A 25,530-nucleotide genomic window follows, 5' to 3' on the forward strand; every position below is an offset into this window, starting at 1 on the left:
AACAATTTTTAACTTTCCACTTCTTAGTGCAAGCATGTGGCAACTACATTTCAGTTCTTTTGTGGCTTACGCTTGCAAAAAAATGGCACAGTTAGACGTATGGCCTATACGTCTTTCAGATATGTTCACACTTAACTCTGTCAACTACTCACTTACCTGTCCATCTCAAGGCGATTATCATCATTCTTTTTGAGTGGCATATAATTTCTTCTGCTCTGCTCTTTTTTGCTATGTAACATTGATATATCTGTAATAAATTATGCCTTAACAGTGGGGTTTGTTAAGATGCATTACAATATTCTAAGCCTCCGAAAGATCGTGAATAATACAAACTCTTTATTTTAACACCTTACTTCCAAAAACCTGGGACCTGCCCTCCATCACTGCCCCCCGAGCCTGTTGTGCTTAACCTTTGGCCCTGATCAACAGACTCTCGGTGCAGCATCTGGCCCTGGGCCCTTTCTTGATCATCACCACAACTCCATAGGTAATTCTGAGTATGGTCTTCAGCAGAGCCAAATGAATCCCGTGCACATGCCTCGACCATCAACCAGGCACTTCTCTCATCGTTGTTATGTGTGATGTTATTTCCAGCCTGGGAATGAGTCATGTCTGCTTGGTTACCTATAATTGGTTGGCAACTCGCAGGAGGTTCTAGGTGTCGATTCATAATTTCCCTTTAACTGAAGATTTGTTTTTTATATTAATTGCTCTAATATGTTTATTTTATGTTTTTTTGGTGGTTTCAAGAAAGACTCATCACTTTTTTTAAGGGAAGTTTTTCCAGTTATTCTTTTAAGTTTTGTGCACATAATCTGAAGTCTCTGGGTTTGCAGTTCCTCTTCCTCTCAAGACTGCTGCTTACAGTGGAAGATCATGTGCAGCATGTTGTGGGTGCAGTGCATGACCTACTGCCATACGATATGCCCAGTACACCTTCCTTCCAAAGACCCGACGGCATACAACCTTTATCTCGCAATCATTCAGCAGGCTATTGCTGTAGGATGTTTCTCTTTGCACAGTACTCTACTCACCTTTCCCCCTGCACATGTCATACTTATTCTCATGCACCATGGGCTCTCGGTGTAGGGTTTGAACTTGAGGAAAGTCCTGCACCCATTGTCTTTCTACAGAGCTTGCCCTGCCTCGCATACTATGATCATGATGATGAACTGCTGGCGTGGGGCATGGTCTTTGACATTTTATTTTTGGAAGGCTTTCGACAGACTTGTCTTGCAATGATAAAGTTATAACCAACACATAATGCTGCTTTTACTGCAAGGAGCACCAGTGTTTTGAAGTGCCAAAATGTACGTGAAATGCGACCTTCGTGTGGCTTACAATAGTTGCTGTGCTCTAAAGTGACGCATAACACTCTACAAAACTTAAAAATGAAAAGGTTTGTATAAGTGGTAGACATTAGTAGAGGGGTTAGTGTTTGGGATAAAGGGTAGAGTGCTCCAGTAGTAATGAGCCCATAGCTTTACTTCGGCAGTAAAACCTTGCAGCATTTTCATGCGTTTTTTACATGCTCTTGTATGTGTTTTCTACCATCAGTGGGCATTTTTAATCTCTCTGGAGACCACACTACCCTCACCAGGGTGGCGGAAGCTTACACACATTGCACAAAAATAACAGTTTCTGCTGGCTTCACAACAGTTCTCGGACCTCAATCAACAGCACAAAATGCCAGGTAAAGCATAATGTTCAGTTCCTTATAGTCATTTAATTCCCACATACTTTTGAGTAGTTTTATTCTCCAAGAACCGTTACTGAACCTAATAGTTGAGGTACATAAGAGTAATCCTAGAAAGCCCACCCAACACTTTATTTTAATACATATACCACAAAATCTAATGACGATATCACACCGAAGTTAAACAAGAATCTCTTTTGAACAGTTTGTTTATGCATGATATGCAAAGAAAAAACATTTATTTGATGCGACTTTGCTTTCCACCATAGTCAAACGTTTCCTTCTTTCTAGTCTGATGGAAGGCTGTCCTCCAGTACCAAGAGGATATCTGTACAGCCGTAGTAGTCTGGAAAAGTCTTTCATGGAGTTCTAGTCTTCTTAGCTGATGAAAACAAAATTCTTCTTAATATTTGCCTCTACCAATCGAGGAATGAGCCAGGATTCTGTGTGCTTCTTTTCCAGTCCTGTCGTAAAATCATTTTTGTTTGTTTGACCACCGTTTACTCTTCTTGACTTTTCAGAGCACATGTTCTCCAATGTACACTTCTTTCTCCCTTATTTTAAAATTGTGAAGAAGTGCTGGCCGTTCTTTAATCGGATTTGGTGCTGGCACATCCAAGGTGTGTAAGAAAGCATGAAGCTACAAGAGGCTATAGCATCATCATATTGTGAGACAATAAGTATCCCTCCCGGAGCACAATGGCTCCTTGGAAGCTACAGTAGGACCACTTGTACACCACCAGATAAAACAGCCACATTTTTAGGGGTGGGAAGGGAAAAGATCCCTTTTCTTTAGCCCTCATCCATTCTAATACTGGCATGCTTCATCATCGGGTTCTCCCGGACTCCTAAAGGTCAGGGTGGGCTCAGGGTGGGCTCAGCCGTATTTCAGGGAGCACTTGTGAGGATAGGGTGCAAGGGGCGTAACTTTAAAGATACAATTCCTCACCTACTCCTAAAGTATCCTTTATTAATTGAGTTGGCGGGAAGAAAAGAAAATATATTTTTGGGTATGAGGATATGATGGTCCTATGACCCTCGTTTCTCCCACTTGGCCCCACTTTATTGGAACCAACTTCCTATCCACTTGGGTCAATGCACCAACTTCCTGGTCTTCAGAAAGATGCTGAAAACAACTCTGTTCCGATTCATCTTCCCCTTGGTTGGTACTGGCAGTCACAGCGCGGAGATACCCCGGTTGGGGTGATTCGGGCGCTTGACAAATTAAATAAATATGACCCTGGTTCACCAGCATGTTTCAGCCCTGTTTTATCGAACTGTGTGAGGTCCTGGGCTTTCGTCAGGGTTGGGTAGCGAAGAGGTCACTCCCTCCATGACGTGACTAACGCGTAGTACTTTGTTAATGGCATGCAAATAGCATGCATAAGGTTCATAAGGTGTGTACTTGCAGCTGTTGGGAATTACCTGCAACGAGAACAATTAATGCAGCCATGTTTACTGCATTTTTCGTGAAATTACAGGGTGTATTTAATAGTGATTTATACCAATAAGGTCCCTGGGGTACATTCATTCTTGTAGCTCATAAATAACTATGTAAGGGATCATATCATCATTTGTGATTTCATTCATACATTTATACACTGATGCATTATTCAGGCATATTGACTATCATCATATTTACATATAGTTTAGCGACATAACAAGAGTGTTTACTCCGCTAAATCATCCCTGCTGGTTACGGCCCTCTTGTGAATTTATACCTTGCTATCTCATTAAAATCAACCACCATGCTTGATCACCGCTAAAGGAATGTATTACAAAAGAGAACGTTTTTTGTGAAATTCGCCATAGGAAACACACCCAATTTGTGTGGAAAAAATGCTCTTATGGGGGCATGAGTGGGAGGCCTTGTAGTCTCACTCCATAGGATGGGGGGGGGGGAGTAAAATAGAAATAGAAGTATAAGGTTCCTCCTAGATGTAAAATGTAGGTTGCACCAAGTTCTGAGGGGCTTGAAATATACTTACTTTGTCAAAGGTCCCATCCGTCTGTCTACCTAGTTGAGGCTCTGCTCCCCTGCTTTCGGTCGGCGGATGGCCGAGGCAATGTGTGTTAAATATTCTTTGGTTAAGGGTCAGCCCTGTGTTCGTGAGCCGTTTCGCCTGCGCACGTAGAGATGCCCCTTGTAACTCAGAGTGCTCCTACGCCTCTTAGGGAGGCTTGTCTGTGGGCAGGGGCCTATTATAAACAGTTTTCATAGGGAGGCCGGGCTACCAGGTGTGTAGCTCTTCCCTGGCGGCTTACGCAAGTGCACCTACGTGTACGCAGTGCCTGGCGTCATCCACTGAGATCTAATGCTACAGGTATTGTTGATAGAGACACTAGGTCCATTATATAGCTTCATGGCATGCGATCAGGAGAGTCTGCACTTTTAGTGGATGGAACATAAATCAATGTAACTGTTCATGATACAGAACTAAGTTGGTTCCAGGGAATGTCATCATTCAGTTCTTTTTTTTTATGTGTTTTAATCTACATACCCAACGTTGTTCTTTCATGAAGAGGGCGCTGCTGCCCCCAATCTGGGGTATAACATTCGCTGGTATTGACCAGGATGTATCCGTATCACTGTTTATTTGTAAAAGTGGGCTGCAAGTTTAGTTGACACTCTGAAATCTGATGGTATTCCTATGTTCGCTAATGCATGTTTTAATTTCCCTGGTCGTTATGCCCAAGTATTTGAGGTCATAGGGACAGGAGATAATGCATTTTACATTACTACTGTTGCGATTTGTGTGTATTCTCTGTTCCCAGAGTGGTGATTCTGAGGTCCATAGTCTTAGTATGAGACATGAAGGGACAGGCTGAGCAATTTCCACATGGGAAATGTCCAGTGACAGGGGGTTAATCCCTTAGTGTGGTTTGGCAATGCTTGTTGCCTTGTGTACTGTTACCATGTACCAGTCTGCCTTGATTGCTTCTGTTTCTTTTGAAAGAGAAGAGTGGTTTTGAAAACGTCAATTGGTTGGATGTTAAAATGCACCAGTATTTGTTTATGATGTGTTTAATCATGTTGGATGATGAATGATATGTGCTTATACAGATCAGTGATTTTGGCTCTGACTTGGTTGTGGTCTCTAGCAGTGCTTCTCTCGGGATGTTATGTGCTCTTTTTTTTGTGCTTTGGCGACATTGCTTTCCGGGTAATCAAGTTCTTTCAGATTTTTTGAAAGGTTATTTGCTTCTTTCGTGTAGTCTTGTACATTAGAGAAGTTGCGTCTGATACGTAAGAATTGGCCTACTAGTACGTTTTCTCTTAAAGCTCATGGATGAGCTCTGTTAAAGTGTAATAGACTATTATGGTCTGTGGGTTTTGTGTAGAGGGAGGTTCTCAGTTTACTGTCTTCTGCAATAATGTAAATATCTAGAAAGGCCACCTGTCTTTTGTTCGAGGTCATGGTAAACCTTAGGTCTGGATTTCTTTAGTTGAGCCATGTATTAAACATTTCACAAGTAATATTGTTATCGCACCAGATCACCAAAATGTCGATGTATCGCCTACTAAGACGCATTTGGTCTGTAAACTGGTTATTGGTCCATATGTACTGTTTTTCGAACCAGCTCATATTCAGGCAGGCTATACTTGGGGCATAAGTACTGCCCATTTATGTCCCTTGTCATTGTAAGTAGATTAGGTTTTTCTAGCTGAAAACGTTCTCTTTTAGTGCCAGTTTTGCTAGCTCCATGACCCAACTGATAGGAGCTGTGCATCTCCAGTCTTGTTCCTGTAGGAGGTCCTTAATGACTCGTAGACTTTCTTCCGGTGGAATGCTTGTGTATAGAGCCTCTACATCGAGGCATAGTAATGTTTCATGTGTAGGGTCATACTCTATTTCTTTTAGTGCGGGCGGTTGATGTTTGGTATCTTTTATGTAAGATCTGACCTGTGTTACTAGTGGTCTCCGGAACTAATCTGTATTATCCGCAGAATGCCTACCCGATGCCTTACTACAAGATCATCATTTACTAAAAGAAATTGGAAGAAATCAACAAAGAAAATACAGAACATAAAGATGTCCTATTGCGGAGCAAAATCCCCAAACATACCCAAAATATTTTCACATGAACGGGTCTATCCCAACATCAAAGATGACTACAACAAGATAAATGAGGCCAATACTGACTCAACATGAAGGAGTGACACAGGATCTACATCCTTCGAAACAGATGACTGGTTAAGCTCCAACTTCAATAGAAATAAGAGAGGAAGTCTTCCCTATACCACCGACCACCAACCACAATTGATGTTTTGGCCAGGTAATTACGGCCCCCAACCATATCCAGGCCCTACACCACCGCAACAAATACCCTTGTTCCACCCTAACCAACATTTTTTAGAGAGAGGTGGCAGGAGAGGGAGAAGAAGACAAAGAGGAGGTAGACATGTTAAATGGAACAACGAAGACCTGGAAGGAGCCAACACATTGAACTGGACCTGCAACAACCAGGCCCGAGCAATCAATGAATATGGTCGTCAACCTCATGAATGAAGTACTGACAGAAGATGAGATAACAGTTCTGAATAAAGGTCTAGGATATGTCCCAACTACAGACCTGTACAACTTCAAGATAAAATGTGCACTGGTGGAATGTTTCAGAAAAATCTGTATTAAACTTTTCTTTCAAAGCAACCCCCTATGGATACGACTAAAGGTTACACCTCCTTGAAAAAGAAATCTAACTTTAATCCCCCACCTTTAACAGTACACCCGGAAGTGTGCGCCTTTGAAGAGGCAGTAATTAGGTAATTATAGATATAGAGACACATCAACCCAATATAACGAAATACCAGAATCTATCAAGATATGAGACCAGAGCGCTAGATGCCCTCAGCAAAACGGATCACATCATAAAACCAGCCGATAAGGGCCTAGCAGTTGTCCTACAGAATAAAGAAGACGACAGACAAGCTTGCCTAACCTTACTGCAGGATAACCGGCACTATTCCATTTTCCCTGCTGACCCCACCAGCCGAATACAGAAAAGAATCTGCAATCTTGTGGAGGAAGCAAGTGAAAAAGGCTGGATAACAAAGAAAGAAAAGGACTTTATCAGCACAACCAAACCTAGAACACCACGTTTCTATACCACTCCTAAACTCCATAAAGGAAGGATGCCCCCACCTGGAAGACCTATTGTGTCCAGTATTGGTTCAATACTAGAGCCACTATCTCAATATACCCGGAAACAGGTCCCAGGATGCATGTTTTCGGTCCAGGAAAGACCTGGTTTGGCAGTTCGGGCTGGACTGTTTCCATCAGGGACAGGGTCAAGACTGATTTGCATATGGCTGGGTCTGAACTGGGGTGGCAAAGTGAGCTAAAGCACAGTGATGGATTCAACCCAGATCTCTGACTGACTGGGGGTGAGTACCTGAAAGGTTTCAGCGCTTTATCCATCATCTCCTTGTGTTTGCTTTAATATTAACACTACCATTTCTTGAAAATCTGCTTGAGAAAATGGTCTCCATTTATCCTTAAGCCACACATATTGAGCAACTTTATTTGAAACTTGTACCACTCACGCTTTCACACAGACTATAGCACAGAGTCAACACACCTAAAAGTCATCAAGTATATTCTTTGCAGGTTAAAATGTGGTGATGCTTGTCTGCTTGTACCACTGGCTGTATTAGCAGAAATTGACATCCTTGACCATGATATGCTGCTGGATGTGCACTTTACCAGAGTAGGAATGAAAGGCACATTCCTAAATAGGTTCAAATGTGTTATCACTTGTAGAATTCAATTTGTGAAAATAATTCACTGAGGATACCGGACATAGTCTTACTCGTAAGTCAAGTCAGAAACACTTTATTCGATTGTTTTAAAATCATAAAAGTATGCTACAGAACCATTTTCAATCATACAGACAAATTTTTAAAACAAGTTAAAAAGTTAAAAATTGCTATACACATGAAAAATTCATTTAAAAATCATCTTTACAAACATATTTACAGTAATCACAATCTTATAGTCCCTTGACAGTGTTCAGAATATAAATATAGTGCAAACTAGAATATCTAGTACAAAAATGCTAGCCGCCTGGGGGTAAAGTGCAAAACGTGCAGTTCATGAGTTCATATTTGACACATTTCATGGTTACATAAACAATGGCCAGTTATTCAATACAAGCAGTTAAATTACATTGATTATCTGACTTTAATCTTGCTTGCTTTGACCGGATTGACATAGTCAGAAAATTGGCTACCCCATACATTACTACTGAAGTTTCCATGAGTTGTAGGTACAATAAGGCTGGTTTAACCTGCACAAAACCTCTCAGAATTGGTTTAATATATCTTTCCCTCCCATTCTTATAAAAGGGACAGAAAAACAAAAAATGTAGTATATCCTGATCTGAGAAGTAGTCACATTTGCAGGGAGCATTTTCGTGAGGCTTACACCATTTTTCAAATTCACCTAGCAAAAAATGTGCTTGATTAAAACGAAATTTAGTGAGGACCCACCTATGAAAAGGTTTATTTACTATCGTTAAGTAGGATTGAATAGATAACGAAGCAATCAACATATAGTGGGCCCTAACAGTTGGTTTTAAAATTTCGCTAGCCTCTCTCTCTGATTCCTTTTTCTCTATAAAGTTTTTCTTTACCCAGTCAATGTCCTCTCTCATAATGCTCTCGGGGTTTGTATACAACTCCGGTCCGCCTAAATATTCTACTGTACTTTTAATGTATTTTAGCGACCCGATCTTAGCCACGTTTTCCCTCCCCATACAGTCCCTAATAATCACATGGTTTCAAATTAAAGCTGGATTAAGCCATATCCTAATCCATGACAGTAATGGGGCCAGAGTCAAAGAGTCTTCAATGTACCCTATCCCCAGTTCCATATGTACGGGAAAGGCTGGGGTGGATTTTGGGAGGCCCAGTAGGGATCGCAAAAATAAGTTTTCTTCTCTTTGTATATGGGCCAGATTTTTATAACCCCATATCATGGCCCCATACCTCGCAATGGACAGTGTTTTAGCTTTATAAATTGCTAGAATAGCCTCAGGTGGTTTACCACCCAACCTTTTAGCAAAGCCTAGGATGGCGGCAGCCGATCTTTTTACTGCCGCAGCTTTACTTTTGATTTGTGGAGCCCATGTCCCATTCTCATCGAACACCACACCTAGGTAGGTACAAACTTTTACTTTAGATAACACTGAACCATTACAGGTGAGGGTTTTCATACCATTTTTGCGACTGCCTACTGCCATAACGTGGGATTTCTCAATATTAACTGCTAGATCCAAGCTTTGCATAAAAGCCCCAAAAGAATTTTAAAAGGCGTTGTAAACCATTAGGGGTTCTTGCCAGCAATACCGTATCATCGGCATATAATAAAACCGGCATTAAGGAGTCACCCATACGTGGTACATCAATGGAGGCCGTTTCCAGGGTCTTTCCCAGTGAATTAATATAAAGTGAGAAGAGCATTGGTGCCAGAATGCACCCTTGGCGCACCCCCCTTCCTGATTTAAAAAAGGCAGTGCAATTTCCCTCTTGTGACATGCGTATCGTTGCCCTCAAATCACTATGAAGTCGTGCCAGGAAATTCACCAGTGCTTGGTCTAACCCCAGTTCCAAGAGTATTGTCCACAGCTTTGACCTATTAACTAGGTCAAAGGCTGTGGACAAATCCATAAAAGCCAAATACATCATACCCTTTGACGCTACAGTATATTTACCCAGGGTAAGGAGTAAATTTAGGCACTGATCCTCAGTGCCTCTCCCGGCTCGAAAGCCATACTGGGCTTCACACAGGATGTCATTATTTGTCGCCCAAGTTGAGATTCTTTCCAAAATAACTTTACCCAAAATTTTAAAAGAAGAATCGAACAAAGAAATGGGTCTATAGCATCTAGGGTCTCCCCTTTGGCCCTTCTTAAAAATGGGAATTATAACAGACTGTGACCATGTAGTTGGCGCTTTTTTCCTTTCCAAACTAATCACATTGAAGACATTGGTGAGAACCACTGCCCACATGCCCGGATTTGATTTAAACATATCGGCTGGTACGCCGTCTGGGCCAGGGGCCTTCTTTCCTGCCGTGTCCTCAATTGCCTTCTGCACCTCTTTAATGGTGAAACTGGCCAAAACCTCTTCAGTTTGGAACAGTTTTTGATCTAGGGGGTCTACAGCAATGTTACTTCCATAGATATTTTGGAAATGCTCTAACCAATCTCGTTCCGCAATATTCACTTCTAACGGTGCATTTTCAATCCCGTTAAATAGGGGGGTATTAACGATTTTCCAAAATTTGGCACTGTCCTTCAGGGTGGCTTTTTCATATAGATCTTCCCATGCCTTTCTTTTAATTTCGTTTTTCCTTCTTAAGATGTTTGCCTTATACTTTTGCCTTTTGCTGGCCACTTCCTGTTTATCACGTGGTATCTTATTTAGAGCTTTATATAATTCGCTATGGGATTTGGAGAATTCTTTGTCAAACCATCCCATAACCCTTTTCTCTATCTTTTTCGTGTTACTTTTTAGGTCGTTCGATACTTGACAACAAATTGTTTCAAAGGACTGGACTATATTCCCTTCAAACCTAGTAGGGTCCATACAGATGTTAATTTCTTTACCCATCTTTAGGTTAAGAGAGTAGAGAAAGTCCTCGGGGATGATCTTGCTCCATTTGACCCGTCTCCCCTGGTCCTTAGCAATCAATTCTGTAGATCCTACTGTATTCAGTTCAATGTTGTCTCCTTTTGTAAATAAAAACAAATTATTATCTACTTCTAATATTACCGGATTATGGTCACTGAAGGTCGTCTGTACAGCGTTGTAAAACAATACATTTTGTAACATGCCCGGTGAAATAAAGATATAATCAATTATTGTATTGCTGTCCCTAGCGCTATAGGTAGGTACCCGTTCCTTTCTGTCGCTGAACTCTGGTTCATGTAAGTCATTTTCTAAAAGAAGTTCTTCTAAGGCAAACCCCTTTTCTGAGTGCTCAAAATGTGGTAGTTGTGGCATGTCAGTGTTGATTGTTTCTATAACATGACAGTTCTGTTGACATAGATGAGTATTAACATCTCCCATCAGGAAAAAATATACAAAAGTGGTCTGACTCTCCCTGTATCTTTTTAAAAACTCCATCAAGGAGTTGATATTGGCATTTAATGCTATACTTTGTATACTGTTATAAAAATTAATGTAAACACATTTATATCTATTAGGCATTGTAACCTCAAGAGCTAAATAGTTTTGGGATGGTGTGTCTAGTACCTTCACAGTGCCTTTTACATTGACGGATATCAAGAACAGCAGGCCCCCTTTATTTCGGCCTGAACTTGATGTCTGGGCAGCTAGAAAATAAGAGGTGTATCCATCTAGCCAAATATCACAGTCCCTATCCCACGTCTCCTGCAGGGCCACCACATCACTTTTTTTTAACAGGTCCAACCATCTTATATCGCTCCTCTTGGAGCGTAAGCCTGCAATATTCCAGCTCATCAATTGCACTCTGCTATCATTTCCAACAATATTTGACCAAGTATGTTGAGATGGAGGGAGAGCATCTCCTAATTTAGTTACTGTGTTGCCCTTTTCTGTGACAAGTGGGCTAGGGAGTTGTGGCTGATTTGTGGCACAACCTGTTGAGGTTAGTCAATCATTTTCCTCTAAATTGGAAAGGGCAGCAAACCTATTTGTTAATGTAAGATCATTACTATGTTCACCTCCCTGTTTATCACTATTTCTTGGCATCAAGCTTGTTTTCTGTGTGGCCCATGTACTCGGGCAGGGGGTGTATCTAGGTTGTGCTCGGAGCAAGTCCCTTCCCAATTGGGGCTTTTGTATTTTAGGTGGAGGATAAAAATAGCCTAGCGGTAGTGCCCTGATCCCATCTTCCGTCACTTCGGTAGCATCCCAAAATAACCGTTGGGCCTCATGTGGACTATTAAAGTTAACAATCATACAGTCACCTGCAAATTTTTTAGGCGTATACCCCACCCATTTGACCCTTCTGCTTGTTTGGATATGCTCTGATATATTATTTGGGCCAGTACAGTTTGCATCACACCACATCTTAATATTATTTAATTGAGCAATATCCGACTCACATTCTCCAGTTTTCAGTAGTGGTACGTTCACCAGATTGGACAGCAAAAGGTGTTGCTTCCGGGGGAAGGTGTACAGGTGGTCTTACGCGTTGGGTTCTAGGCCCTGGAAGATTAGAGGTGTCTATTGCAGGGGCTCTAGATGTAGCTACAACAGGACGGGGATTGCTCATCTGGTGTACCCTGGTTGTACTAGGGACCGTTTGGGAATTTTCATTACCCACAGATACTGGGGGCAGGGCAGAAGGCATTGGAGGATGTAACTCTCCTATTTCTTCCGTCACAGATTTTGTTTGTATATTTGGCTTGCGAGATAGCTGTGGTGCAGTATTTTAGGTGCATGTGCATGGCCTACTGGGACCAGAGGACAAAAATGTATTAATCCTATCACATTTCCCCAGTATGTCTGCTACACAATCCTTTAAGGTTTCGATTATATCATTAGAAATCTGCACTAGTATCCCTTCAATTTTATCCACAAGTACTCCCTCCACCATGTCTTTCAAAGAAGATTCAATGTCAGTTAACGGATGTCGGGCCTTTTTCCGTAAGTATAATCCTTGTTTATTTGGTCTTTGGATTACACGTTTAGTACGTTTAGGAGCCTGGGGAGTTTGTACATGTGTGCTGGTATCTTCTAGTTGTTGAGCATCTTGAATGGTATTATCTTGCCCCTCATGAGAATTGATATTTGTTAGGCCTTGTGCGTCAATGTTAGGCAAGTTCCCAATGGCTATAACTGGATCCAAGGGGATAGGAAGACTATTAACAGTGGGGGATAAATGGCTGTCCAGAATTATCTGTTCTAGTCCCAACTCGCGTTCTTTGGCAGCAATTTCCTTGGTTAGCTTTCCCACTGCAGTAGTTAAATAGTTCATAATACTTTCTGATGCAACGGCTTTGCGTGGTACTTTGGCTTTGACTGAACCCCCATTAACAGAAGTCTGTAGTTTTCGCTTACCCATTTTGAGGAGCAGATCAAAAGGAGGGGGCCCGTCCCGTCCCTCAACGTCCCTAGACGGCCACAGACGGCCCGCCCTCTGCCCGGCGTCGCCCGCGCGCGTCCCGCGAGGCGGGAGGGACTTCCGGTCTTTAAGCGCCTCCGTCCGTGTTTGTTGGGCGTGTCACCGCCGAGGATGCTGGGGGCTGTAGTTCCCTGCCGCGTGGTGATCGAGCGGCGTGCTGCCCAGGAACCAGCCCAGCGTCTCCCCCAGTGAGTCAGGCAAGTGTTTCTGCCCCAAATTCGCCTGCGAGACCCCCGCTCTCCTGCAGGGACCTCCGGTCTTTAAGCGCCTCCGTCCGTGTTTGTTGGGCGTGTCACCGCCGAGGATGCTGGGGGCTGTAGTTCCCTGCCGCGTGGTGATCGAGCGGCGTGCTGCCCAGGAACCAGCCCAGCGTCTCCTCCAGTGAGTCAGGCAGGTGTTTCTGCCCCAAATTCGCCTGCAAGACCCCCGCTCTCCTGCAGGGACCTCCGGTCTTTAAGTGCCTCCGTCCGTGTTTGTTGGGCGTGTCACCGCCGAGGATGCTGGGGGCTGTAGTTCCCTGCCGCGTAGTGATCGAGCGGCGTGCTGCCCAGGAACCAGCCCAGCGTCTCCCCCAGTGAGTCAGGCAAGTGTTTTTGCCCCAAATTCGCCTGCGAGACCCCCGCTCTCCTGCAGGGACCTCCGGTCTTTAAGCGCCTCCGTCCGTGTTTGTTGGGCGTGTCACCGCCGAGGATGCTGGGGGCTGTAGTTCCCTGCCGCGTGGTGATCGAGCGGCGTGCTGCCCAGGAACCAGCCCAGCGTCTCCCCCAGTGAGTCAGGCAAGTGTTTCTGCCCCAAATTCGCCTGCGAGACCCCCGCTCTCCTGCAGGGACCTCCGGTCTTTAAGCGCCTCCGTCCGTGTTTGTTGGGCGTGTCATCGCCGAGGATGCTGGGGGCTGTAGTTCCCTGCCGCGTGGTGATCGAGCGGCGTGCTGCCCAGGAACCAGCCCAGCGTCTCCCCCAGTGAGTCAGGCAAGTGTTTCTGCCCCAAATTCGCCTGCGAGACCCCCCTCGTAAGTCATTGAATACCTAAAAATATTTCTGGAACATCCCTCAATCTGTATGAATGCTTTTCCCTTAAACTAAACCTTGTTGAAACTAAATTTCGACTTCTTCACTCATTAACAAGCCCATCTCCCGTCCAAGTCTGGTTCTCAAATCTTAATGAGTTGAGTTTCACCACATCCCTAGTCTCTTGATCAAAATCTCTAGGCTTCCCCTGTTTCTAAATATTACCATGGTGGTACATATAAGTAAACTGGCCAAAACCCTATAACACCTGTCAGAGCCACCTTGCATGCAGCTGCTTATCTTGTCAGTTGAGCAAAGAAGTTAGACAACATCACCTTCATACTGAAACACCCCCCATTGTCTGCCTATGGGGCGAGGGGGCGAATATGTTTCAAGGTTGCTTAACTTACAATGCTTTTTATTCAGACAGATTTTCCTACCTAAATAATAAACTGTTACTTACTGGAGGAGAAAGAAACTTCACGAATGAAGCTTGACCACTGGTAGAGATTTCAAAAGTGAAGAACAAATAACTCTGAACCAAGCCTTTCCCTGCTTGGCCCCTTTTGTCCCATATACTGTGGAACAATCTCTCTGGAAATCTTAACTTGAAAGAGTCCCTACTCTCCCTCAAGAAATTTGAAAAAACACCTATATAAAACTTGAAAGACTCTGTTGATGAATTTATGCCGCTCTCTTAGATTGCTCGGTCTTCCTCAACCTTCACCATCTCTTTCCCCTTTATTGCTCACTGGACCTAAATGATTACGTTCTTTTCTGCTTATAATATTGTCACGTTGTATTTTATGTTAGTAGTAAATTGATTTGCTATCTAAATATTGAATAAATAGAAAATAAGAAAAGAAAAAAACCGAATGTAACCATAACTACAGAAGAGCTGCACAGCAAAATGTCACAAATTGCACACATTCGTTATAGATCATTCTGTTAATTAAAATTTTAATCATTTATGTTGGCTTTATTTCTTTTTCTTTGATCTTTAGTCTATACAAATGAAGTTGTCCATGATCATCAGCAAAAAAGATCCATACCATCGGATTCTTCAGGGATTCACTTACGAGCAGATGTTAAATAAAATCAAGTCTTTTATTGATATTTTCCTAAGTGAAAGACCAAAAAACTTTTTGTTAAAGGTATGTATTTCATCAATATAATATGATTATGCAACAGTTTGCACCTTACAGTTGCACGAATTGCTATGAACATTTCATCAATTATTTTGTGAACATTTTGTTTGGAGAGGTAAAACTGTCATGGGTTTTCAGCCCCCCTCTATCATCTGTTGAAAATAGCTTTTTAATTCAATCCAAGAGTTTCTGCATTTCCTTGCTTTAAGGTTAGTACATTTGTATGTGTGTTTGAATTTTGATTAATGTGACATTTTAACTTGGGAAAATATTTGATAGGTTAAACTAAAAACCCTATTCATTTGACCTTACAGGTTTGGCAGCCAAAAGCAAAAGTCCAAATTCTTAGCTTCCTTTTTAGCCAATCAACCTCTGACCATTTTCTTACTTTAAAATGTTACACCTGAGCATGCCAACAATACTTTCATGAACACCTAATAGCTGGACCTAGTTGTGAGAACCGGGAGCATTTACAGCTCTTTTATATCAGGGCTCATTTTGTTTCTATCAATATGGACACTTTTTTAGGCGGAGAAACCTATAGCTGCAGTCACTCAATGAACTGTGTGTTTTCTGTATTAAACTGTAAATTGAATCAAACTGGCAGATAGCCAGCACAGTTTTGCAAAGATAAAATATGAACTTTGGATGTCTCATGTTCACTTTGCTATTCCAGAGAGCACAGTGGTAGTAGCTCTTTTTTTTTAAATTGTCCGATTTTATGCAGTTTGAGGACTAAAGTTTCAACGCTTATAATGTACTGTTACACTCCCGGTCGTTTCTTTGAGGTAATGGTTATTTTGTAAGCTTTTACACCACAGTAAATATACTTGCACTGTTTAACTTTTCAGACTAAGGAGAATCTGTGTTTTCAAACGATGCCCAGAAGGATGTTAAGAGATCAGGAAAGGTTTCCCCTGAACATTTTACAACTTCCTCACGGCCTGTGGCCGGTGGGTCATGGCCCAGAACAGTTTAGGTATGCCAGCTAAGATATCCAGAAAAAAACATAAAGAATATTGATTACATCACTCCCTTCGACCATTTGCCCTTGAGTTCAGCAGGTCAGACATTAAAGCAGACGTCTAAGGAAGTAATACAGGTGTATTCTCCAAACTAAACTCCAAGAAAACCTGCCGCACCCTCGAGAAAACCTGGCGCCACGACCAGACAACAGAGAACATGACAGCCCTCAAGAACGGCACCCGCAAAAACACCACCAGCTGATCTGCACCACCAAAAGGACAACATTCAAAGAACGTCTGGACAACAACACCCACAACAGCATGGAACTCTTCAGCATTGTTAAAGAGCTCTCCAACCCCAGCGCCTGCAACAACGACATCACACCCTCGCAAGACCTCTGCGACTCACTCGCCTCGTTCTTTCACCGCAAGATCGCCGACATACACAACAGCTTTGGCGCACAGACAACGCACCCAACCACCGAAACAGCGCACCCCGGTCAGCACCGAAGACACCACCCGCACGATGAACACCATCCACTCCGGCTCCCCAACCGACCCCTTTCCACACCACATCTTCAACAAAGCAGACTCCATCATCGCACCCCAACTCTGGGACATCATTAACAGCTCCTTCGCATCCGCCACCTTCCCGGAGAGCTGGAAACATGCCGAGCTCAGCGCCCTCCTGAAGAAACCCACCGCGGACCCCACGGACCTCAAGAACGTCCGCCCCATCTCGCTCCTCCCTTTTCCTGCCAAAGTCATCGAAGACCATCAACAAACAACTCTCCACCTTCCTCGAGACAAACGGATCTCTCGACCCCTCGCAGTCCGGTTTCCGAGCAAACCACAGCACCGAGACCGCCCTCATCGCAGCTACCGATGACATCAGGTCCCTGCTCGACAACTGGGAAACAGCTGCCCTCATCCTCCTGGACCTCTCAGCACCCTTCGACACATTATGCCACCGCACCCTGATACAGCGCCTCAGCAACACCGGAATCCAAGGAACGGCCTTGGAGTGGATCATCTTGTTTCTCTCCGGTAGAACCCAGAGAGTCCGCCTCCCCCCGTTCCGATCCGGGCCGCCGAAGTCATCTGCGGCTTTCCGCAAGGATCCTCGCTCAGCCCCACCCTCTTCAACGTCTACATGAGCCCCCTTGCAGCCATCGCACGCCAACACAACCTTAACATTATCTCCTACGCCGACGACACCCAGCTGATCCTCTCCCTCTCCAACGTCGCCGCCACCGCCAGAGCCAGCCTCCAGGAAGGAATGAAAGATGTTGCGGAATGGATGAAGCTCAGCCGTCTGAAACTGAACTCAGACAAGACGGAAGTCCTCATCCTGGGACCATCCCCCTCTGCCTGGGACGACTCCTGGTGGCCCCCTCCCCTGGGCACCGCCCCCAACCCAACGGACCATGCACGCAACCTGGGATTCATCCTGGACTCCTCCCTCACGATGACCAAGCAAGTCAATGCCGTCTCGTCATCCTGTTTAAACACCCTGCGCATGCTCCGAAAGATCTTCTGGTGGATCCCCACCGAAACCAGGAAGACGGTCACCCAGGCCCTCATCACCAGCCGACTGGACTACAGGAACGCCCTCTACGCTGGAACCACAGCCAAACTCCAGGAAAGACTCCAGCGCATACAGAACGCTTCTGCACGACTCATCCTGGACATCCCCCTTCACGGCCATATCTCTGCCCACCTGAGAGACCTGCACTGGCTCCCCGTCAGCAAGAGGATCACTTTCAGACTCCTCACCCACGCACACAAGGCTCTCCACGACATGGGCCCCAAATACCTCAACAGCAGCCTCGCATTCTACACACCCACCCGCCAGCTCCGATCCGCCAGCTTCACCCTTGCCACCGTCCCACGAATTTGCAGAACCACCGCCGGAGGAAGATCCTTCTCCTACCTGGCGGCCAAGACATGGAACTCCCTCCCCACCCAACTACGGCCGACCCAGGACCATCTCTCCTACAGGAAACAACTCAAGACCTGGCTGTTCGAGCAATAGCGACTCCCCCCTCCCCCCAGCGCCTTGAGACCCTAGCGGGTGAGTAGCGCGCTATACAAATTTGCTGATTGATTGATTGACTGATTATTGTTCTCAACCATTGTTGTAAAATATTTGGATGTGAGGGAGCTTAAAGTTACAGAAGATGACTTATGCATGCCCTTTGAAAAGCTAAGCACCAATGAAAGATTTGACATCAAGGCAAGCTTCTTTGAGGCCCCGTGTCAATGCCATTAGCATTAAATTGGTCTTGTTTGCTCCGGTTACCTTTGCCGTCCTGCCAAGAAGACAACTGACTGCGGAGCAGCAAAGGACAATGCTAACACCAAGGAAAGCCACATCAAGGAAGACATTGACACATACACCTTCAGGATCCTTACATTGAATGCTCATTCATACACCCCTTGTCCAGGATGCAGCTGTTTGTGTTGAGAGAGAACAACACCTCCAGGCATGGCATGACCAGAATTTTATTTGGGGGGGGGGGGTTAGTTTTCCATACCAATCCCCACATAGAGTATCATATGGTCATATGATCTTAACCTTTCAACAGAGTCTGGTGATGAAACAAATAGAACTCAACATCCCGTTCAAGCTTCCTAAGTCCAGATTCTTGGGTACTTTTGAAGTAATATTAATGCAACTCCATGCCTAATTAAAAATGCTGCCACAAATTAAATGCAGTGGCACTTAATCTACACCTCCTCTTTTACAATGATGGCAGCCATCTCTAAAACAGTATTGGGAAGATATAACTGGGGTATGCGAGGAATGGTACAAAATATTTAGCTGCAACCTGGCTTATGAAATAAATATTTGACTAGATAGTGATTAAGGGTATGTGAGAATTGTCTTCGACCATGTGGAATCTGAATGAGGTGCTAATCATGGCTACAACCAGATGACCGGCAAAAATCATGAATTTACTATTTTCATTTACTACTCTTTTTAGCTGTCACAGTGATGGTGAGATGCACAAGACAAAGAGGAGCCCAGATACCCTGACGGAGATACAAGTTAAGAGGAAGAAAGAAGGAATATTCTTGGCTCTGCTACCGGACTTCTGAATGCTACTGTTCTGGCCAGTGTGGTTTTTTTTTTACCACTGTTGGCAGGTGAAAATCACAACAGCAGCAGCCGCAATAGAAGACTTAGTTGTTCCAGAGAGGAAGATCATAGTGCAGGCAAGGCTAGTATCCAGTAGCAGGAACGCTGCTCCAATATCGAAGCAAGCAATCTTCACTCCACCCCCACTGGTACCTACGTTGGCAGTCATTGACAATTACTGAAAGAGTGGCAAAAAGTAACCTTGCAATGGCTATTGTGAATTGTGTCTACGCTATAAGTTTCAGTTACACCAAAAAATAATACTCCCAAGTTTCATCATCATCAACTGCTGTAAGAAGTCCTCTCACTTCAGCACATTGATCAATAAAATGATCTCACAATGCATTTACTTGAGATACCTTCCTAGTGCAAATAAAATGGACCACACAAGGGACAAGCAAACCATTTTGCAAAAAAAAAAGTAAGTTGAATGTGCTCTCTATTCACCAGATTGGTCTGCGATCTCCAGGCAAGTACTGTAATTGTGCGATAAATTTACTAGACCTATACTTTCACATCCCAATTACTTGAAGGCCCAGAAGGTTTCCTGAGATTTGCATAACTGCACCTCACACTCCAATGGCCTAGCGCTTCATTTGGAAAGATCTGATACATATCGCTGCACCAAGTATGGAGTATATTTCGAGGCATCTTGATACAAAAAACACAACTGGCCTTTGGCACCTCAGTCAACGTTTTCTTGCAACATTGCTAGTTAAACTGAATACCTGCCTTCTTCACCAACCAAACTATTTGAGGCTTCTTCAAGAGATAGGAAAGCACTGTAGGAGTGGTACAATACAATGCAATAGATTGCAAATCTGTAGTCCCACTTCAAATCAGCAAGTCTAATGTTCCCTTCAGCTATGAAGCCGCCACTCATGAGTTGCTAAAGACTTGTGTTTAGCCAAAATTTATGTTTCAGAGGAGAGATGGTATTTCAGAAATATCATGCACAGTACAGGAAGCTTCAGTGAGAGAAATAACAAGCATTTGCAATACAGTATGTCTAACATTTATGCAAGTTTAATCTATTGGCATTGTAAATGACAGTGCCTTTTATTTATTTTTTAAAAACAAAAATAACAGGCATTGTCTTTTGCAATGTCATTAGCTCAAACTCGTGTAAATGCAAGACCTATTGCATTGCAGATGCTTGTTTAGATAAAAGTGCCTAACTTTCACCACAACAGAACCAAGCCTTATGTGACATGCCTGGCTCTAGCCCCGCCTGTGCCCCTCATCTGAACTTTGGGGTGGAGGTGGGGGCGGGGGGGGGGGGGGGTTGGGCCGTGGAAGCTGCTCATGCGGAGCCAGTTCAGTGTTGTTGTTCGGGACACTGAGTGATCTTCATTCATGCACATCCAGTCCCTGGCCTCTTTCCAGGCCTCAGAGCGATGATCACTTATGTGCGGGTTGTAATTAGGATTTTATAGGAGCATGTGTTTCTAAGGCAGAGAGCGAGTAAGACAGAAAAACATACGAGGCCATTTTGAAGTGAAGGAGTCAAAACGAAGTACACGCAGAAAAAAACAGCAATTTAATTAATTAAACAAGCGCGGCCGCGAAAGTGTGCGGACCGCACTCCAAATTAATTAAATAAACCAGCGCGGCCACAAAAGTGAAAGCGGCCCGCACTGCAAAATAATTAAATAAACACATGCGGATCCTAAATTGAAAGCGCACCACGCAGCAAATAAAAAATAAAAATAAACAAAATAGTTTTCTTAGCCACGATAAAGCAGACTGTGTAGCATGACTAGTTAAAGGTCCAGTCCTTTTGGGCGGTAACAAATGGAGACAAGGTGGTACCCCAAGGAGGGACTAAAAAGCCTATTTACCAATCAGAAGGCAGCAGTTATGAAGGATAATGACACAAAGCCAATGACAAATATGGGTGGAGAGTGGACGAGGCTACCGCAGTATACTCTACTACAGCATTCCTCGTAGAGCGAGCAGTGCATGCCGCTAGGCTCGACCTAAAAACTATCTTGTATCTCCTTGGATCGAAGGTCTCCTGAATTTTCACAGTGCCAAACGAATGTCTGCATGTGCGACCACCACATGAAGGACCAGCCATCACTCAGACAGCGGACAATGAAAATTACAACCATATTCAAACTTCTTGTCTTGAGTGGGGAGCATACTTCGAGCTGCAGACACAGTACATTACGTCCCAAAACAATTTTGCATCACTTACAGTCTATGAAGCTGAGCTGCACACCACATCTTAAAACATGTCAGCCAGCACTGAACAGTAGTAGTGTTTATGTAGACACATGAAACCGTGTACTACCAGAACAAGTAAGAATAAACTAATCCAAGAACCCTCTTGATGGTGGCTAATGATACTGAGCAGAGGCTCTTCTAAAATTCACAAATGCTGCAACATTCTAGAACTAATTTTCCCGCACTCATGTAGAGTACAGAAGACTTTTCCAAAAGAGCAAAAATTGCCAAATAGTAAGAGTTTGGATAGAGGGACGTGAACCAGAATCTAAGTAAAATGCATAGTAAACTAACTGGTGTAATATATTTGTCTGTGCTTGTCTCCCAAGTTCCCTGATCATGAAACCCATATCAAGTTCATGCAGGCGAATACCAGGATGAGTTATCCTACCCGTGGGTCACAGATTTAGTTTGCTCATATGACAATACTCATAGGATATTCCAGTGTAGATCGAACCTCCTGTTAAGAGCGTAAGTCAGGATCCTGCACTACAATGTTTTGCATTTTACATTGAGCTCAGTGACCTGGCTTCTGAATTTCTAAAACGTAGACCCCTAATATTGCATGTGCATTCTTAAAGAATCCGATTTTGCTTTTTAACCAGATTATATAGCATATTGAATTAGAAAAAGTTCTGATCGGATTTGTATAGAGAACAGTTAATCATACGTTGTGTATAAGACAGAAACTATATGAATCTATGTTTGTGTTTGGCAAAATCCAGTTTATAAGTTTCCCCACAGAGAGGCTGGTCCTGACAACCGGTAAATGACTTCACAAACCTCTCTCTTTACCTACTCATTGATTAGGACTTTTTAGTTAGGAAAATATTTTCTTGAATTAGAATAACTACCCCCCATTAGAATTTCAATTTTGTGTTCCACTTTTGACACTAGGCACAGAGCCACCCTTTAAAGTCTCTTGAAAAGTAACTTTATCAGAGGCCATCACTTCTACGTGCAGGATTAGTGCAATCCAGGAACAGTGCTCTCATAAGTGCTCCACGGTTTTCAAAAGGAGCAAAGTAGCTTGAAGAATGCAACTTACTTTTCTCCCTAAGGATAGCTCAGATTTCCATATAAATCCAAGCATATCACTGCCTATATTTTTTTCCAAACCTGTCCTCTCCGGCAGAAATAGCCTTTGTTCTCCGATGTTTGGAGAGGTGTCAGTTATTGCATTACCAAGATTAAATAAAACTAATTGTTATCAGTTCATTATTTATGGTCACATCAATACAAGGACAGCATCCATACTATCTATAGGCTGTTTTTGTTTCTACTATAATGCCCAACTATCAAGAGACAATCAAAAATCTCTCGGAAAGACCTGAAGCTTTACAACTTTCCTTAGACACACTGCCATTGCTAAACAGTGAAGATCTGTTTGCATATTGGTGGCACACTACTGCTTAGATTCTTATTCCGGAACATAAGGCAACTTGGGCAAAACCTTATGTGTGTAACCTGTTAGTGTAAAAAAGGGTTCCAAAGACAACCAGTAACCAAAGACCCTTTTTATGTTGCCCGGCGGTATCGCCTCTATGACCCACCAAGGTTAATCAATGAAGAAGCAGGCGCTGGAGACTGGAAGGCAGGAAACGAGGATTTTATTCTCTCCGGAGGAGAACACATCAATTCAGACAGCAAGTATCGTCACGAGGTGCTCTAACCACATCTCTGAGGCCTGGCCTCTTATACTAGGGTTTATGACCTTTATTGCACATAACACATTCTCGCAACACATTGATAGTTTGAAAGAACATCCTCGGAATCTCCCCTTCAGGCCCGTTCCCACATACATTTACAGTAGGATTTCCCACCCCGGTCACAACAGGTGATGGTTGTCGCACAGCAGGGCATTCCGCCGATTCACGGAATGCATGGGGTTGATCGGATCTCATGGGGTGGGGGCTTTGATCGATTCGGGGGTCTTTTGATGGGGAGGGGAAGCTTCCTACTGTACGGGGTAATAAACAGTATCCGCAGGGCCAGGTGGCGGCCTGGGAACAAGGAAGATAAACGGGGACACAGGAAAAAGGGGTTTGCATCAAAAGGATCTGAGGCCATGAAAGGAATGAGGGGAGGTGTCGCGCTGGGAACAGGATGGGATTCTGTGGTGAAGCTGCGCTGAAGGGGGGTTTATGATCCAAGGCATGAGAGAGCGGGGGTTGTCAGTGTGCGGGGGGGATGCTTGCGAGGTTAAGAGAGAGAGAGAGACGCGCTGGCTATCAGCGAGGGGCAGGGAGGCCATGGTGTTCAAAATGGCTGCCGCTTGCGCGCACGAATGGGCTTGAAAAGGGGGCAAGATGGCGCCGATAATGTTCACCATGTTTGTATCAATTTTCCACAGTCCTCCCTTTAACATTTCCAAGACATCTTGCTGGCCTATTTCCTATCTGTACCTATATGCAGCGATCATAAGTAAGGGGGAGGGGACTTAGGCAAAAGAACTGTACATAAACATCACATTATAAACATCATATTGAAAAATCTCATCATCTAGTAGGCGGGTTCATCGTTAAGTCGGTTGCAGAAAAAGTCATCGTAATGCAATATCAGACTAGAATTACGTAACGAGGGCGTTGGGTACAGATCATAGATACTTATAGTCATTTGGAATAAGAACTGGTAAGTTATCATATAAGTAAGTCCTTTTTGCATTCGGCGGGTGCATAGTTAGTCCAATGGTGATTGGGAGAGAAAGGAGATACAGTAAAAATATCAGAGTTCTCGTTGTCTTTTGTCGTCTTCTGTTGGCACTGTTAAGCACCTGGATTACAATTCGGTCTGTCAACAGGAATGTTCATGTGGATTGAGTCGTTGGAGGTCTGCGGGCAGGGGTGCATTTTGTTTTGTTTCGCCAGACCTCATAGGAGAAATGCGTTACGGTTTTGGAGCAGGTGCACTTTCTTTTGTAACGCAGAGCATAGATTTGCAATAAAAATGCGATTGTTCCTGAATTGTGAGATCTGTTTGTTTCTTGAGTCTCTGTGGCAGGCATTTCCTGTTGCTTCCATCATCTTCGAGGCGTTCAGCAGCGGGTAGAACCACATACTTCGTTCATCTTCTCTTTAGAGGCGACCCTTGGTGGAGTTCTAGGTCACCGTTCTAAGATTAACATAGTTCGTGGTCTACTTAGTCGGAGCTCCCTCCCTTCTGACGCAGGGAGTACTCTTCTCTGGGTAGCTCAGTAGGATTTGGAGGAACTTGGGAGTTCGTGTGGAAAGGTGCGGGTGTGAACAGTCCTTATGGTAGGTCGGAGGAGGAGGGGATGGAGCAAGGCCAAGTCGGGAACAGATCAGGGGGACCGAGAGATTGCGACAGGCGGGTCCGTAACCATGTTCAGAGAGCGGGGACTTTTTGGCACACGTTGATCATAGAGCAGGGGCTTCAGGTCAGCCCTTTCCTTAGCTTTGTCTGAAACAGTGCCCCGTCCTGCGACTCCTTACTGCTGTGGTCTCGCCTCGGCCTCCGTCGCTGATGTTCCACGATCCGCAGTCAGGCCGCGTGCTCCCACATCCGGTCTCTTTCTCCTCCGACAGTGATACCCTTAAATGAGTTTTGAAAAGACAGTTTTTAGAGGTATTGCAGAAGAAGGTAATTACATAAATCTATTTCTCTCCCAACACCAAGCAACTGGGGTAAGCACTCGCTACATTGGAGATTTTTGCGGCTAACGCATAAACAATTGATGATGGGTTTTGCTGGATTCCTTACAACCTCCTTTTGTTGGCTAATTCTTTGGCGCTTTGATGATCATTACGTTCATTTGTAATAGGTACGAGGTCTGGTACTCATTTATTGCATACGTCTATTATAGTAGATGTCAGTTCTTCTGGTAGAGACCCATTTCCCTTGTACGAGTCTTGCAAGGCTAGGCTGGTCTTCAGGACCTTGTATTTTACGAAAAAGTGCAACGTGCTATTCACCATAGTCTGATAGGCATCCTTCTGAGGGGTGAACATAGGCTAAACAAGTCTGCATTACATAAAAACATCTTATTTTCAACAAGGCTTACTGCAACAAGTTCTTTCGATTTTCGATCTAATTTTCAACTTTTCACACATCTTTCTAACTTTCTATATAAATCCTCGCAACCTGGTTACTACAAAAACTCGGGGGGGGTTTGTGATAATTAGTAAACTTATCCTCGTGGAAGGTGGGATCTTATGGAAAACAATTGGGAACACAGTGAATTAGAGCAGGGGGCGTTTTTCAGGCT

The 25,530-nt window shown here is 43.8% G+C and overlaps 1 protein-coding gene across 1 annotated transcript in view; it reads left to right on the forward strand.

Moving 5' to 3' along the window:
• TERF1 (telomeric repeat binding factor 1) overlaps positions 1-25,530 on the forward strand; it is a 337,355-nt gene that overhangs the window by 177,504 nt on the left and 134,321 nt on the right. Inside the window, exon 5 of the mRNA XM_086965882.1 lies at positions 14,826-14,975. Within this exon, the coding sequence (XP_086822008.1) occupies positions 14,826-14,975 (150 nt within the window). The remainder of the gene's footprint in view (positions 1-14,825; positions 14,976-25,530) is intronic.

The sequence above is a fragment of the Lissotriton vulgaris genome, chromosome 4_1, assembly GCF_964263255.1.
Source record: "Lissotriton vulgaris chromosome 4_1, aLisVul1.2, whole genome shotgun sequence".
In the NCBI taxonomy this organism is placed as follows: Eukaryota; Metazoa; Chordata; class Amphibia; order Caudata; family Salamandridae; genus Lissotriton; species Lissotriton vulgaris.